General features: G+C 36.1%; 2 protein-coding genes across 2 annotated transcripts in view; one reads left to right on the forward strand and one right to left on the reverse strand.

Moving 5' to 3' along the window:
- The window catches only part of ace (angiotensin I converting enzyme (peptidyl-dipeptidase A) 1), a 30,546-nt gene extending 27,395 nt beyond the window's left edge, over positions 1-3,151 (forward strand). Inside the window, exons 22-25 of the mRNA XM_059531786.1 lie at positions 551-649; positions 747-869; positions 995-1,182; positions 2,716-3,151. Coding sequence (XP_059387769.1) covers positions 551-649; positions 747-869; positions 995-1,182; positions 2,716-2,915 — 610 coding nt within the window. The 3' untranslated portion in view covers positions 2,916-3,151. The remainder of the gene's footprint in view (positions 1-550; positions 650-746; positions 870-994; positions 1,183-2,715) is intronic.
- Positions 3,152-3,894: 743 nt separating this feature from the next.
- The window catches only part of LOC132121997 (integrin alpha-3-like), a 42,488-nt gene continuing 33,114 nt past the window's right edge, over positions 3,895-13,268 (reverse strand). The window contains exons 16-25 of the mRNA XM_059531787.1: positions 12,553-12,633; positions 12,288-12,367; positions 12,064-12,141; positions 11,768-11,870; positions 10,271-10,447; positions 9,867-10,181; positions 9,684-9,782; positions 8,093-8,218; positions 7,117-7,277; positions 3,895-4,747 (exon numbers count right to left, since the gene is read on the reverse strand). Of these exons, the coding sequence (XP_059387770.1) occupies positions 7,167-7,277; positions 8,093-8,218; positions 9,684-9,782; positions 9,867-10,181; positions 10,271-10,447; positions 11,768-11,870; positions 12,064-12,141; positions 12,288-12,367; positions 12,553-12,633 (1,170 nt within the window). The 3' untranslated portion in view covers positions 3,895-4,747; positions 7,117-7,166. The remainder of the gene's footprint in view (positions 4,748-7,116; positions 7,278-8,092; positions 8,219-9,683; positions 9,783-9,866; positions 10,182-10,270; positions 10,448-11,767; positions 11,871-12,063; positions 12,142-12,287; positions 12,368-12,552; positions 12,634-13,268) is intronic.

Below are 13,268 nucleotides of genomic sequence, written 5' to 3' on the forward strand. Positions count from 1 at the left end.
GTTTCAACCACTTAGAAACAAAAAGGTTAATTGCCTGCAAATCATATTGTCAACGGTCTTCACGACAACCCTTGAAAATAAAATTTCAGATTAGCTTGAAGAAATTATACCATATATTAATACTGTACAGTAAATTGTACCTTTCCGAATAATAATAACAAAAATAATAATACAGTTCATAAAAAAGGATATTAGTCTAGATTAATTTTCATCCACGTTTTCAAAAAATACATATATAGAAAATAAATAGAGGATGCAATTTTAAAAAGAAAGTTTTAAAACTTCTCAAATATGTAATGACAGCTCAGAGGCAATGCAGATGTATCAAACTCGAGTCTTAAAATAAATGTGCCTCTTAAAAAATACTGTATGTATGATGTTTTTTTTAAGTGTTGCATCGATACATCATATTGTTTGTCATCTAACTGATGCATTGGTCTATATTGAGGTATTGTTACACCCCTAGCTGGCTAATCGGTTATATTAACATCAAAGTTGTGCAGTATGAAAAGTTGTACCAGAGCTGAATTTGTGTATATTATACTAACAGAATGAAGTACCAGGGATTGTGTCCACCTGTACCGCGCACTGAGGAAGACTTCGACCCTGGTGCAAAGTTTCACATCCCAGCTAATGTGCCCTACGTCAGGTAGACAATGAAATATATCACTAATGTGGAAAGTTCTTGCATCTATGTAATCAAATAAGCCTTTGGATTGACCGTTTATTTGGTTTGGCTCCAAAAGGTACTTTGTGAGTTTTGTAATCCAGTTCCAGCTCCACAAAGCCCTGTGTGAAGCTGCCGGTCAGCCAGCTCCGCTCCACAACTGTGACATCTACAAGTCCATAGAAGCAGGGAAACTCCTGGGGTCAGTAAATCACTGAGAACTGAGTTTACAGTTTTTATAAGCACCAGGAGCAATTAAGTAGTAAGATTTTATAGATTCTCATAATTTTGCTCCCGAGTAAAAGAGCTGTACTCCCTCCTCCTTAGTGATGTGATGAAGATGGGCTTCAGTAAACCCTGGCCCGAAGCCATGACTTTGATTACTGGCCAGCCCAAAATGTCAGTCCAGCCTCTGATGGAGTATTTCCAGCCGCTCATCGAGTGGCTTGAAGAGGAGAACAAAAAGAACGGTGACGTCCTGGGATGGCCAGAGTACGATTGGACACCTTACAAAAGTAAGCTTGGAGTTCATGAATCGGCACTCAAATGTTGGTTTACCACTCAATTTCCTGTGTTTTATTGAAAAATAAATGTGCTTCAGCTGGGAAACTTGGATGGATTTCAGTCAAATTAATTGGAGCAGAGTAAAATTTGAATGTTAGTAAGCCAATCCCTATGACTTTCCAAGAAGCTCCAACTCAGTTGTAAACCACTGGATTTGGGTGATTATTCAAATGAAAAAATAAATAAAATAAAAATTCTATATATATATATATATATATATATATATATATATATATATATATATATATATATATATATATATATACAGTACAGACCAAAAGTTTGGACACAGCTTCTCATTCAAAGAGTTTTCTTTATTTTCATGACTATGAAAATTGTAGATTTACACTGAAGGCATCAAAACTATGAATTAACACATGTGGAATTATATATGGAATTCTATACATAACAAAAAAGTGTGAAACAACTGAAAATATGTCATATTCTAGGTTCTTCAAAGTAGCCACCTTTTGCTTTGATTACTGCTTTGCACACTCTTGGCATTCTCTTGATGAGCTTCAAGAGGTAGTCACCTGAAATGGTCTTCCAACAGTCTTGAAGGAGTTCCCCGAGAGATGCTTAGCACTTGTTGGCCCTTTTGCCTTCTGTCTGCAGTCCAGCTCACCCCTAAACCATCTCGATTGGGTTCAGGTCCGGTGACTGTGGAGGCCAGGTCATCTGGCGCAGCACCCCATCACTCTCCTTCTTGCTCAAATAGCCCTTGATGCCTTCAGTGTGACTCTACAATTTTCATAGTCATGAAAAGAAAGAAAACTCTTTGAATGAGAAGGTGTGTCCAAACTTTTGGTCTGTACTGTATATATATATATATATATTATTTTTTTCAGGAATATGAAAAAAATATAAGAATACAGAGAATACAGAGAACAAATTTTCAATTAAAATATAAACATTGTATATGTTTCTGTTAAATTGTATTATTTATAACCCTGCCCTCAGTACTGCTGTCATTACTATCATCACACTAATAATTTTTTATAATAAAATATACATTTATAAAATTCATAAAATACATTTGTCAAAACGTGTTTTTAAAAATTTCATAAGGATTACATTTTCACTTAAACTTGGCAATGTATATGCACAATTTTATCCTTTATAACAACAGAATCTTTGTCCCATTTTTGCTGTCATTACCATCACACAAGACTTATATAAGTATAATAATATAAAATACAATAAATATACAACAAAAGATTCATAACTTGATATAGTTTTCAACCAACTTACTGTATCTTCACAATTTGAAGTATTTGTAAAATAATCTGTCCCCAGTACTGATCACACCAAGAATTTGAGTATCATTCCATTCTGTTCTGTTCTCATGATGGAAATGACAAGGTTAATTATGGTATATATTATTTATGTGCTAACGTGCACAACAGTAAAACTATCATCAATAACAAATAACCAGACCATAGCACTAGTCGGATGCTCACACACATCTCACCTGTTGGTTTCAGTCACTTCAGTGATGGAAGAGAAGCCGAAAGCAGTCAATTTCCTGGGTTTGAGTGTGGATGAGGCAGGCGCTGTGGCGGGACAGTGGATTCTCCTGGTTCTGAGCATCGTCTTCCTGCTTGGCATCATCTATTTAGTCTACAGATACAGGAAGACTAAACGCTTACAAGGCAAATCAATATCTCAGATGGAGCTTAAGTAAAATCCTTCAAAAGGAACACATTCTATTGTTACCATGCAGTCTTTACTTTTTGACAAAATCCACCTCTTTTTGAATGTAATGTATATTTATTATTTTTGGTCAGATTTGTTTGACTATGCAATGAAAGATGACTTGTAATTTATTTGTAATGTTTGACTGCTGTTTTCAGTTATTTGTATAGTCTGTATTCTGATTGATTTTACTTGTAAACCTTCAGAATATAAAGATTTATACAGTCGTTCTGGCTTTGTGTATTGTCTGAGTGCATGAACATTTTATAAAAATGAGCCTTCAGTTAAAACAAAAAACACTTTTTAATATCAGTACAATATCTATAAAAAAAAATCTTACAGACCATCAAGTGTTTTTTTTTCTGTGTGGACATATATTTTCTCAGCTCTATAGGTCTGAGGTACAGTATACACCAGCATTTGCTCAGAACGTAATGAACTCTAGTGGTTCAGTATCCAACACCCCTCTAATAACTAAACGAGTCAACCAATGTGGGCATCTTTCTGACAACTACTCTAATCCACCATTTGATTATATTAAATTTCACTAAAATATAAAACTTCATCAAGCAATTCACAAAGTGAACATTATACCATGTGAATTTTTAGTTTTCCCATCACTGAAAGTGTACTGATCTGAGTTGAATGGAATTGAAAATTGCAACGAACTGTGTGGCATGTCAGTACATGTACATCTTTTTTTTTATAGAAATTATAGCATTTGTTCAAGCATAAAATCAACATTATTTACTTGTTTAATGAATCGCACCAAGACAGTTTCTAGTAACTGCTGTTCTGCAAAAAAGGGTCAATAAAATACTATTTGAGTAGACAGTTAAACAAAAATAAAGACGTATTATAGTGAAAATCAGAAATGGACAAGAACAGAGTGACTTACATCATAAAACACCACAAAATCATATAAAAAATCAACACTGAGTCATCAAATAATGAGTGAAGTTTGAATGTTCTTTTTTGCATTGCAGTAATAAGAATTTGTTGTAAAATTGCTTCACAATGTAAAACAAAACTGTCCTAAATTAAGCTTTTATTCAAAATGTTTATATATATAGAAAAAGAGAGGGAGAGAGATTCAATCAACTAATGCTGACAGTAACATGATGGTTTGGGCAAACATTTGACACACTTAAACACCTTTCTCCATGGGAGGAGGTAGCTGGAAAACAAAATGGAGCAGTTCTTATGCAGTATTACAAAATAAGCGTCCAAAGACAAAGCAACTTGAAAATCAAGTCTATTTACTCAGTGCTGTTTGATTTCAAATCAGTTATAGCATGATGGAAAAGATCTCCTTATCTCAATCTATTATAGTGACATTAGAAAAATATTACAATGCAATGAAATTTAAAATGCAATGAAACACACAAAGCAATATTTAAAGATTTAAAACTAGGACAATAAATCAGCTGCTCACTACTAAGTCAAGGATGTCCCAGAAAATCCTCTGGCTTCGTTGAAAGCGGTTTACTGGTCTACAAATCATGATATTGCACACAGACCAACAAACATTTGGAAACGTTCCCAACTGCGTGATTGACTGCAGTGTCTGGTGTCTGTTGAGTTGAGAAGGGGTTAATAAAAGACATCCTCCAATCATCACGCTCCCCTGGCTCTGGACGGAGAGAGGTGAAGAGGTCAGTAGTAATATTCATGCATTTCTGTCCAGTTGGTGACCCAGAGTTTCTTGCTCAGTTCTTGCTCAGGCTGAAAGGCCAAGTTATAGCGTTCCTCTTTGCGTACTTTCACTCCATGGTACTTTGGCATTATCCTGTAGTAAACAGTCCTTTTGAAGAAACCACACTGTTTGAGACGGACAGAGAATCAAAGAGACGTTTCAGGTAAGAGTGACGGCTTCGTAATGAAAATGTAAAAGTAAAAAAAGTAATAGGATTTTAAATGTTAGCATTTATTCACCCTCAAGACAACCTTGTATTGTTTCTTCTGAAGCCATTTGATCAATTTTACAGCTAGATTTTCTCATGGCGCTGGCTTGTGATTGGTCACGTGGCGAATGAGAAAAGCGGTTTACTAGCCAATTTTATGATTCTTTTATGATGCTTTTTGTCATTTATGGAGCTTTGCAGTATCAATCTAAATCCACTTTTCTTAAAAAACAAAAGCAGGGAAATTGTGCAAAATCTCATTTTGTGTTTGGCAGAAGAAAATAAATAATATGGCAAGAGAGTAAATGATCACAGAATGTTAATTTATGGAAATTTTCAGAAATGAAAAATTACTCAAAATGTACTCAGCCTCAGGCCATCCGAGATGTAGATGAGTTTGTTTCTTAATAAGAAGAGATCCGAAGATATTACAGGGAATGGGTGCAGTCAGAATGAAATAAATCATGTTTTAACATTAAACTGTTGTTTATAGTCTATAATAATGCTTCCTCCAGCGAAAAAGTCCATCCCCTGTTGTCCTCTCACATGAAAATCCACTGACATATTTGATCTGGGCCCGGTTCCCCAAAACGTTCTTATCGCTAAGTAGTTCTTAACCTATTCCTTAACCTCTCTCTTAACCTTATGGCACGGTTCCTGACACGTTCGTACGCTAAGTATATCTTCTGTAAGTCACACTTTCGGAAGGTTGGTCTGGACCATTCGTAGCTCTCTCTTAGCGTTATTTGAGCTCATGACGCTACTGTACAGCAGTCTTTAGAAATCAGCGCAGCGAAGTAAAAGTCAAACTATGGTATGTTGACAATTTTGTGGCTCAACAAATCCATCAGTGAATGATCAGGCATAGGCTACTTATCGCGAAAGGAAGACGTGGCCATAAATGTGCAGGTTATAGTGGACCATAGGGGTGTGATATCTGACCTGGTGGCAAGGTCCAGCAACACTTCAAGTTCCTCTGACGAGAGGCTTGGTGCCCTTTTTTACGTTGCTTCCCCAGCATATTTTGTATCTAACTCTCTCTCTCTCTCTCTCTCTCTCTCTGTTCATTGTAGATAGGTTGCTTTTTATTAAAAACATAAACCAATTGCAATCAATACCGCATTAAACAGAAGTAACTGCAGCTGCTTGCCAATCAATTCTAATTGTAAAGTACCTTGCCATTAATATAAAAGTGTATTATATAATTTTTATAAGTCGTTAAACCCATGTCAAGAAGCGGCACAATTGGCACAACGGAATGGATGATTAGCGAGGGATACCCGGTTTGTCTTACCGTCACAACATATCGTGTGAACATTACTAACTCTTTGATAATTTAATTTATAGTCTATATTTTACTGATAACTTAAACTATGTTAAAATAAATGTTACTGTAATAATTTGAGGAATGTTTCATTTGCATAGAACGTGTTGTCTTTCTTAACGCTGTATTGCACCTTCGCGTAAAGTGGAAAATCGATTCATGAGCAATCGATGCCAACTAATTCAGCACCCTGACTTTGGACAGCGCTCTTGTAACGTCGGACGTAAGAGGCAGCGAGCTAAGAAGCTTCCTAAGGGACACTTCGGGGAACACACTTAGAAACGTCAACAACTTTGGTAAGATATATCTTTCGATGTCTTCTTAGCGCGCTAAGAGTGAACGTTATCGGGGAACCGGGCCCAGGCTTTTAAACATCGCTTGATCTGTGCATATTTCTCTCCTGATTCAGAGAAATGGCTTTTTCACTGGATAAAGCAATATTATGGATAGAAGTAAAAATTAATGATGGATTTGTTTATTACAAATACGCAGATATTCACATCACTAAATGTTAATTGATGGTCATGGATTATTGTGATGTTTTTATCAGCTGTTTGGCCTCTCATTCTGACGGCACCCATTCACTGCAGAGGATCCATTGATGAGCAAGTGATGGAATGCTACATTTCTCCAAATCATCTACATCTTGGAATCCCTGAGGGTGAGTAAATATCTGGCAATATTTTTGGGGGTAAAAAAACAACAACTAAAAACTAAAATCTTCATGCTTCAGTTAGGATTAATTGAAATTAGTGTAAAAAAATATAAACTATTTAATTAGTGAAGAAAGTGCATTGAGATTCCCATTTGAGCTCTACTTCTCTGGGAATATTAAGCAAGAATGAGAAATGAACAGATTGTTATTTGACACTGGCAGAGATGGAATTACGGAGGTAAGCCAGAAAAAAGATTTGCAAAGTGAAAAGTCAGAAAAAGCGTATGGTAACCAGGGTCTGCTTTACCGAAGGGCCCTAACAGTGCTGCCAAGAGGCCCGAGCGGGCCCCCGCAGGCTCAGAATTCCTCCGTCAGCCTCTCTGTCTCAGAGGGCTGGATCTTTATTTCTGCTTTCTGGGATTTGGCCTCATACATCTCCCTCCTGCTGGCCCGTCGGAAGAAACCACACTGTGGAGGAGGGGCGGAGCCCAAGGCGGGACATTTATTACTGATATAAATAACAAGAGGCAGTGACATTTCACATCAAGGGTGCACTGGGTCACACTGGATTTCATGGACTGCTAGCATGTGGTTTAAATCTGTCCTTTCATTTGCTTTTATTAACCATCCCTGGTTAAGTTGTAGTTTATAAATAAATGTTTTAGAAAAAGGGCCTAAAGTCCACTTTCACGATATGGGTAGTTTTATGTAATGGTACTTTTCAAAAGTTTGGGGTTAGAATTTTGTTTTTTTTCCAGCAAGGACACCTTCAAATCAAAAGTGACCAAAGATTTTCATTAAAAAAAAAAGCTGTTCTTTTGAAAATTGTATTTTTTTGGAGCAACAAATCAGCATATTAGAATTATTTCTGAATGATCATTTGACACTGATGACTGGAGTAATAAGGCTGGAAATACAGCTTTGCAATAAACTGAAATAACTTCATTTTTACATTTCCTTTCATTATTTTTCTCTTTTGTAAGGAAACTAATGGATGCAAACCACAGCATAGATGTTTTTATAACAAAAAAAAATCTGGCATCAGTGAAAACACAAAAACAAAGCTTAACCTAACCTTATGGAACACTTGACTTAAAAACTAAATAAAACCAATATTGTAAAATGTTGAACATAAAATGTCTGATGTATACATATGTGACCGTTGGATTTGATGATCAATTTTAATATAATAAATAATTGGGACATGTCCTGATCTATATGTGAAAATGTAGATTTTTTTTTTATCTTGATGGAATGTTGACCAAATATAAAAGCACAAATACCTTCCACAGAATGAGACTGATGATGCCTAATAACAGGATCCCTGCGACCGCTGCAACAATGATGATCCAGAGAGGAACTTCATATGGCGTCTCCTCTCCCAGCACCGGATCAATGTTTACTGAAAACTACAGACAATTCAATTAGATGAGCTTTCAGCAATGCCATTAGCAGTTACACTGAGAAAATTTCAAAGGATTTGTTTATCCAAACTTTAACATTCTGCTATGATTTGTTCACCATAATGTCATTTAAACCCGTGGAACACAGAACAAATATTGATTCATAGTCAATATCATCAAATAAGTGTTCATAGAGACTATAAGTGTTTATAGTGCATTCAGCCATAAAAAGTAGTCCATATGACTTGTGCATGATATTACAAGTATTCTGAAGTCGTTTAATCATTTTGTGTGAGGAACAGACCAGTTTATGTCATTGTATACTAAAAATCTTCTTTTCATTTCTCTTATATCAAATCTCATATCATTGACTCCGTGTCAAAATTAGTACGCAATGACTTATGTTTTGCACTGTATTTTACAGTTATCAAAATGGTTTCAGAAAAAAAGTGATTTTTATACACTTACACAGCTCCCAGTTATAAACAGGAAAATAACCATTAATATTAAACTGTAAAACAGCTCTATCGAAGACAGCGGTCATTATCCAGTGTTGATTCAGTTCAGTAACATTGTTGATGTTAAATGCAAAATTCATCAATAATCAAAAATATATTTGTTTCACAGCAGCTCTGCAGAAGACAACAGCGTCATTGTTCTGCTTAATTTGGTTCAATATTGATTCAGTTCAGTAACAGTGTTGATGTTGCAGAGTTTACCAGTTATGAAACCAATTTGATTTACAGCAGCTCTACACGGGACAACAGTGTTAATGTTCAGCTCACTTTCAGCTAGAACTCTCCTGAACAGAGATGATTCGATAACTGGGACAATATTGCAAAGTTCATCAATTATGAAACAACTTCAAATTCAGCTGTGAAGCAGCTCAATAGAAGACAATAATATCATTATCCAGCTCGGGTTTTGTTCTTTTTCAATAGTGTCAGTACAGTCAAAACGAAGAGATTTCTGCATATTAATAGTCTTTTAAACATTTTGTGCACTAAATTCCAAGATATTTCAGAAGACTTACAGTACTGCTTTCAAAGTTGCTTTTGAAAGTGAGTGTGAAAGTGGGTGAAAGTTATGTGACATTCAGCCAAGTATGGTGACCCATACTCAGAATTCGTGCACTGCATTTAACCCATCCAAAGTGCACACACACAGCAGTGAACACACACACTGTGAACACACACCCAGAGCAGTGGGCAGCCATTTATGCTGCAGCGCCCAGGGAACAGTTGGGGGCACCTAAGTCGTGGTATTGCCGGCCCAAGATTCAAACCCACAACTCTAGGGTTAGGAGTCAAACTCTCTAACCACTAGGCCACGACTTCCCCATGTACAGTACAAAGACTACTTTCATTATTATTTCATTACACAGCATTTTTGGAGTTTGAGTCTGTGGAGATTATGAACCATGAAGTAGATAAAGCATTATTAGGTGAACTGTAATGTGAACAGCTCTGACTTCTCTGGTCTGGTTTTCCATTCTGATTGCCGGTTTATCTGTCAGCAGTCTCAGCGTGGCCTGGCCCTTCACTTCCACTCGCAGGGCATTGGCGTAATCCTGGCAGAAAAGAAGAAGAGATCAATTGAGTCATTCAGTGAGCACCATTTAGTGAGTACTTCCCAAACAGCTACTAATGCAAACCTCCAGCAAGGTGCCGTTCCACACGCGTGACCTGACTCTGATCTCCGCCTGATTCGACATGTTTTGTAGCGGGCAGGAGAAGGTCATGCACCGAGCCGTCAGCTTTGAACACTCCTGAACAGGAACAAAAGCCACGCTTTTTGACATTTGACTTTTTAAAAAAAACTGGTGGGACAGCATGAAAATCAGAGCAGATGCCTCCCTCACCAGCAAATGGGACACTTTACGAGGTGCCAGGACGGTGACAGAAGCTTCTGCATGGGGATATCCTGACTCCAAATCTCTTTTGGACCGTTTGGTCGCTCGATCTGACAGCTGCAAGAGATGATGTAGGACGACAATTGAATAGAGTGAATGAAATTGGAAATGAGTTACGGTGGGCCGCTGTGATTCCTCAGACTCACTGTGAGGTTGAGAGGGTTGACAACCTTCCCCGGTGGGACACAACGCGACTCTGACGCTCCTTTGATCACGATCTCTGTGAGATACAGCAGCCATTTCCCATTGGTTACCTCAAATGGCCATTCAAAGTCAATCATCAGAGTTCCCAAATCTCCCAGAGGTGCTCCCAGCACGTGCACCTGGAAAGTGGAAACCAAGAACTTTATTTTAATTTTTTTAAAGGCACAATATGTAAGATCCAGCTGATGAATGCTAAAATCTTTTACAGCCAATCGGAATCCATCCTGCTGTAATGAGCTTGAGAATTTAAAGAGGCAGACACGTGTGCGCTTAGAATAAACAGACGATATCGTTCGCTGGTGTGGACGCTAATATCGTTATCTTTATAGTTGTGTTTATAGTTATTGTTCCTGGCATTAACACTTTGAACTGTTTAAAAGGAGCTTAAAGCAATAGTCCACCCAAAACTGAAGATTCTGACATCCTTTATTCACCCTCATGTCATTCCAAACCTGTGTAACTTTTGTCTGTGGGACACAAAAAAGATATTTTGAAGAATGTGGTTAATTAACCGTTTCGGTGACCACTGACTTCCAGTGTCTGAATAAAAAACAATTTACAGTATGGAAATGTTTCAAAATATCTTCTTTTATGTTGCTCAAAAAAACAAAAAAAAAAAACATAGTCATACAGATTTGTCATAAGTAAATGTGAATAAAAGATTAAATGTTAAATATTGAATTTACTAGTATTATAGTAGAATAAAATAGTACATTATTTTATAATAATCAAATATTTTGCCTAATTTCTTAACTTTTAATGCAGCAATGATTTAACCCTTGAGCTTTTTTTTTTATCATCATTAACTTTTTAAGTACCGGCCAAAATCAGAGGCAGTAGAATTATAAAAGAAAAATGCAACTTTTTTTAAAAAGAAATGAATACGTTTATTCAGCAAGGCTGGATTAAACCATTCAAAAGCGACAGTAAAGACATTTATCTTTTTTTTTTTTAAATATTTTTATATTAGTGCTTTTCATTCATCATTCACAAAATAAAAAAATCCTGAGAAAGTGTTTCAGTTTCCATCAAAATATTAAGCAGCACTGTTTGAAACATTGATAATCACTGACACAAAGACTGGAGTAGCGACAGCTTTGACATTTTATCACAGAAATCAATTACATTTCACACACACACACACACACACACACACACACACACACACACACACACACACACACACACACACACACACACACTCTCTTCTATATATACATAACAACAGAAAACATTTAACTTGTAAAATAAAATAATTTACTGTATTTTAGATGAAACAAATGCAGACTCGGTGTGCATAAGAGAAAACAAAAGTGGTTTGGATCAGATTTGTACAAATATTTGGCTGTTCAAACTACAACCAGCTAAACTGATTTGAGCCAGATACCCCCAACAAAATCTTTTGGTGTCTGTCTGAAGAAAGACAAAGCCACACTCACACGAAACACAAGCTCCAGCAGACTCCCCACATCACTGGTGCTGTTCATGGCAGATTCACCAGTCACACTGCCACTGAACGACGTGTCAATCACCTGTTTGTCTCTGCACACGACACAAAAAGAGAATGAAGAGTTCTAACATCAGGACTGTTTCTGCTTCAAATTTGCATTTGATAAACTATTAACTCTTAATGGTCATTTTTGAACATTTTCTGACTAGCATGCACAGATGAATCATTTTTTCTGGTAAATTTCCAAATGTTTTGGTAATTTGAAAAATGTATCAAAGTACGTACAAGGAAAAGGTGGTAAGGACCGTGTTCTTCACGCTGAGGGTGACAGGAACAGGATACAGATCCTTCTGTTCACTGATACTGAAGACAAACACAAACACCATTCAGTCAGTCACAATCAATAAAAAAGGCCTGCAGAAATGACTTCAGGAAGCACATTAGTTCAACACTGTGCAATGAGGGGAAACTTCATAATCAAAAAAGCCTTTTAGTTAGTCCAGACTTACGTGGAGAGCTGAAGCTGAGATTCAATCAGCTCGGTGTAAAGCGTTATACCAGAAGTCTCAAAGATGATTATGAATGAGGCCTGTGGAGACGGATATCAAGGGTGAGAGCAAATTAGCAAAAGATATTAGCTGTACAGTCTGATTAGCTTTTGTTATTCGATGGCCTGTGGAAAATGAGCCATTATAGATGCTTGTTTTAATTAACAAACATTCCTCAGAAAGGTCACACATTGGGCACGTTTTCATTAAGAAAACAGACTGCTACCTTCTGATTGCTTTTAAATGGGTTTCCCAGATCGCAAATCACAGTCTCGTTCGCGCTGCACACAATCGTATCGAAACCAGGCTGTAATAAAGACAAACCAAGAAAGTTCAAAACAGCATTAAGAACACGATCTAATTAAAGAGTTATTAGGAAGAGTCTCTAATTCAGTTTTTGGTAAGCTGCCAAGGTTTTATTTTACAACATAAATATAACATTATATAAAAGAATATATTATTGACTATAAACAACCTTCATATTTCATTTTGTTTTCATTCCACAAACTGCTTTCATTTCTTAGTTAAGTTGTATTTATTTTGCGATAATGAATGGCTATCTGTTCATTACACCTTTAATATAATATAATATAATATAATATAATATAATATAATATAATATAATATAATATAATATAATATAATATAATATTTGTTAAGTTACCAATACATTTTGCAATAAGAACTGACTAACCTGTACATTACACCATAAATATAATTGTTTATAAATATAAACAGAATAGAATAGAATATAAAATACCTACAAATAAACTATTTTACTTATGAAACTAATGCATTTAAAAGTATATAGCATAATTTAGTACAAAACGAACCCCATATCAAAGAAAAAAAGTGGTACAGGAAATACAGGAGAATTTATCTTAAATGTTGCTCTTTAATAGCTCAACCAAGCACAATCGTTTATTTGTGATATTAAAGAGA

The sequence above is a fragment of the Carassius carassius genome, chromosome 40, assembly GCF_963082965.1.
Source record: "Carassius carassius chromosome 40, fCarCar2.1, whole genome shotgun sequence".
NCBI lineage: Eukaryota > Metazoa > Chordata > Actinopteri > Cypriniformes > Cyprinidae > Carassius > Carassius carassius.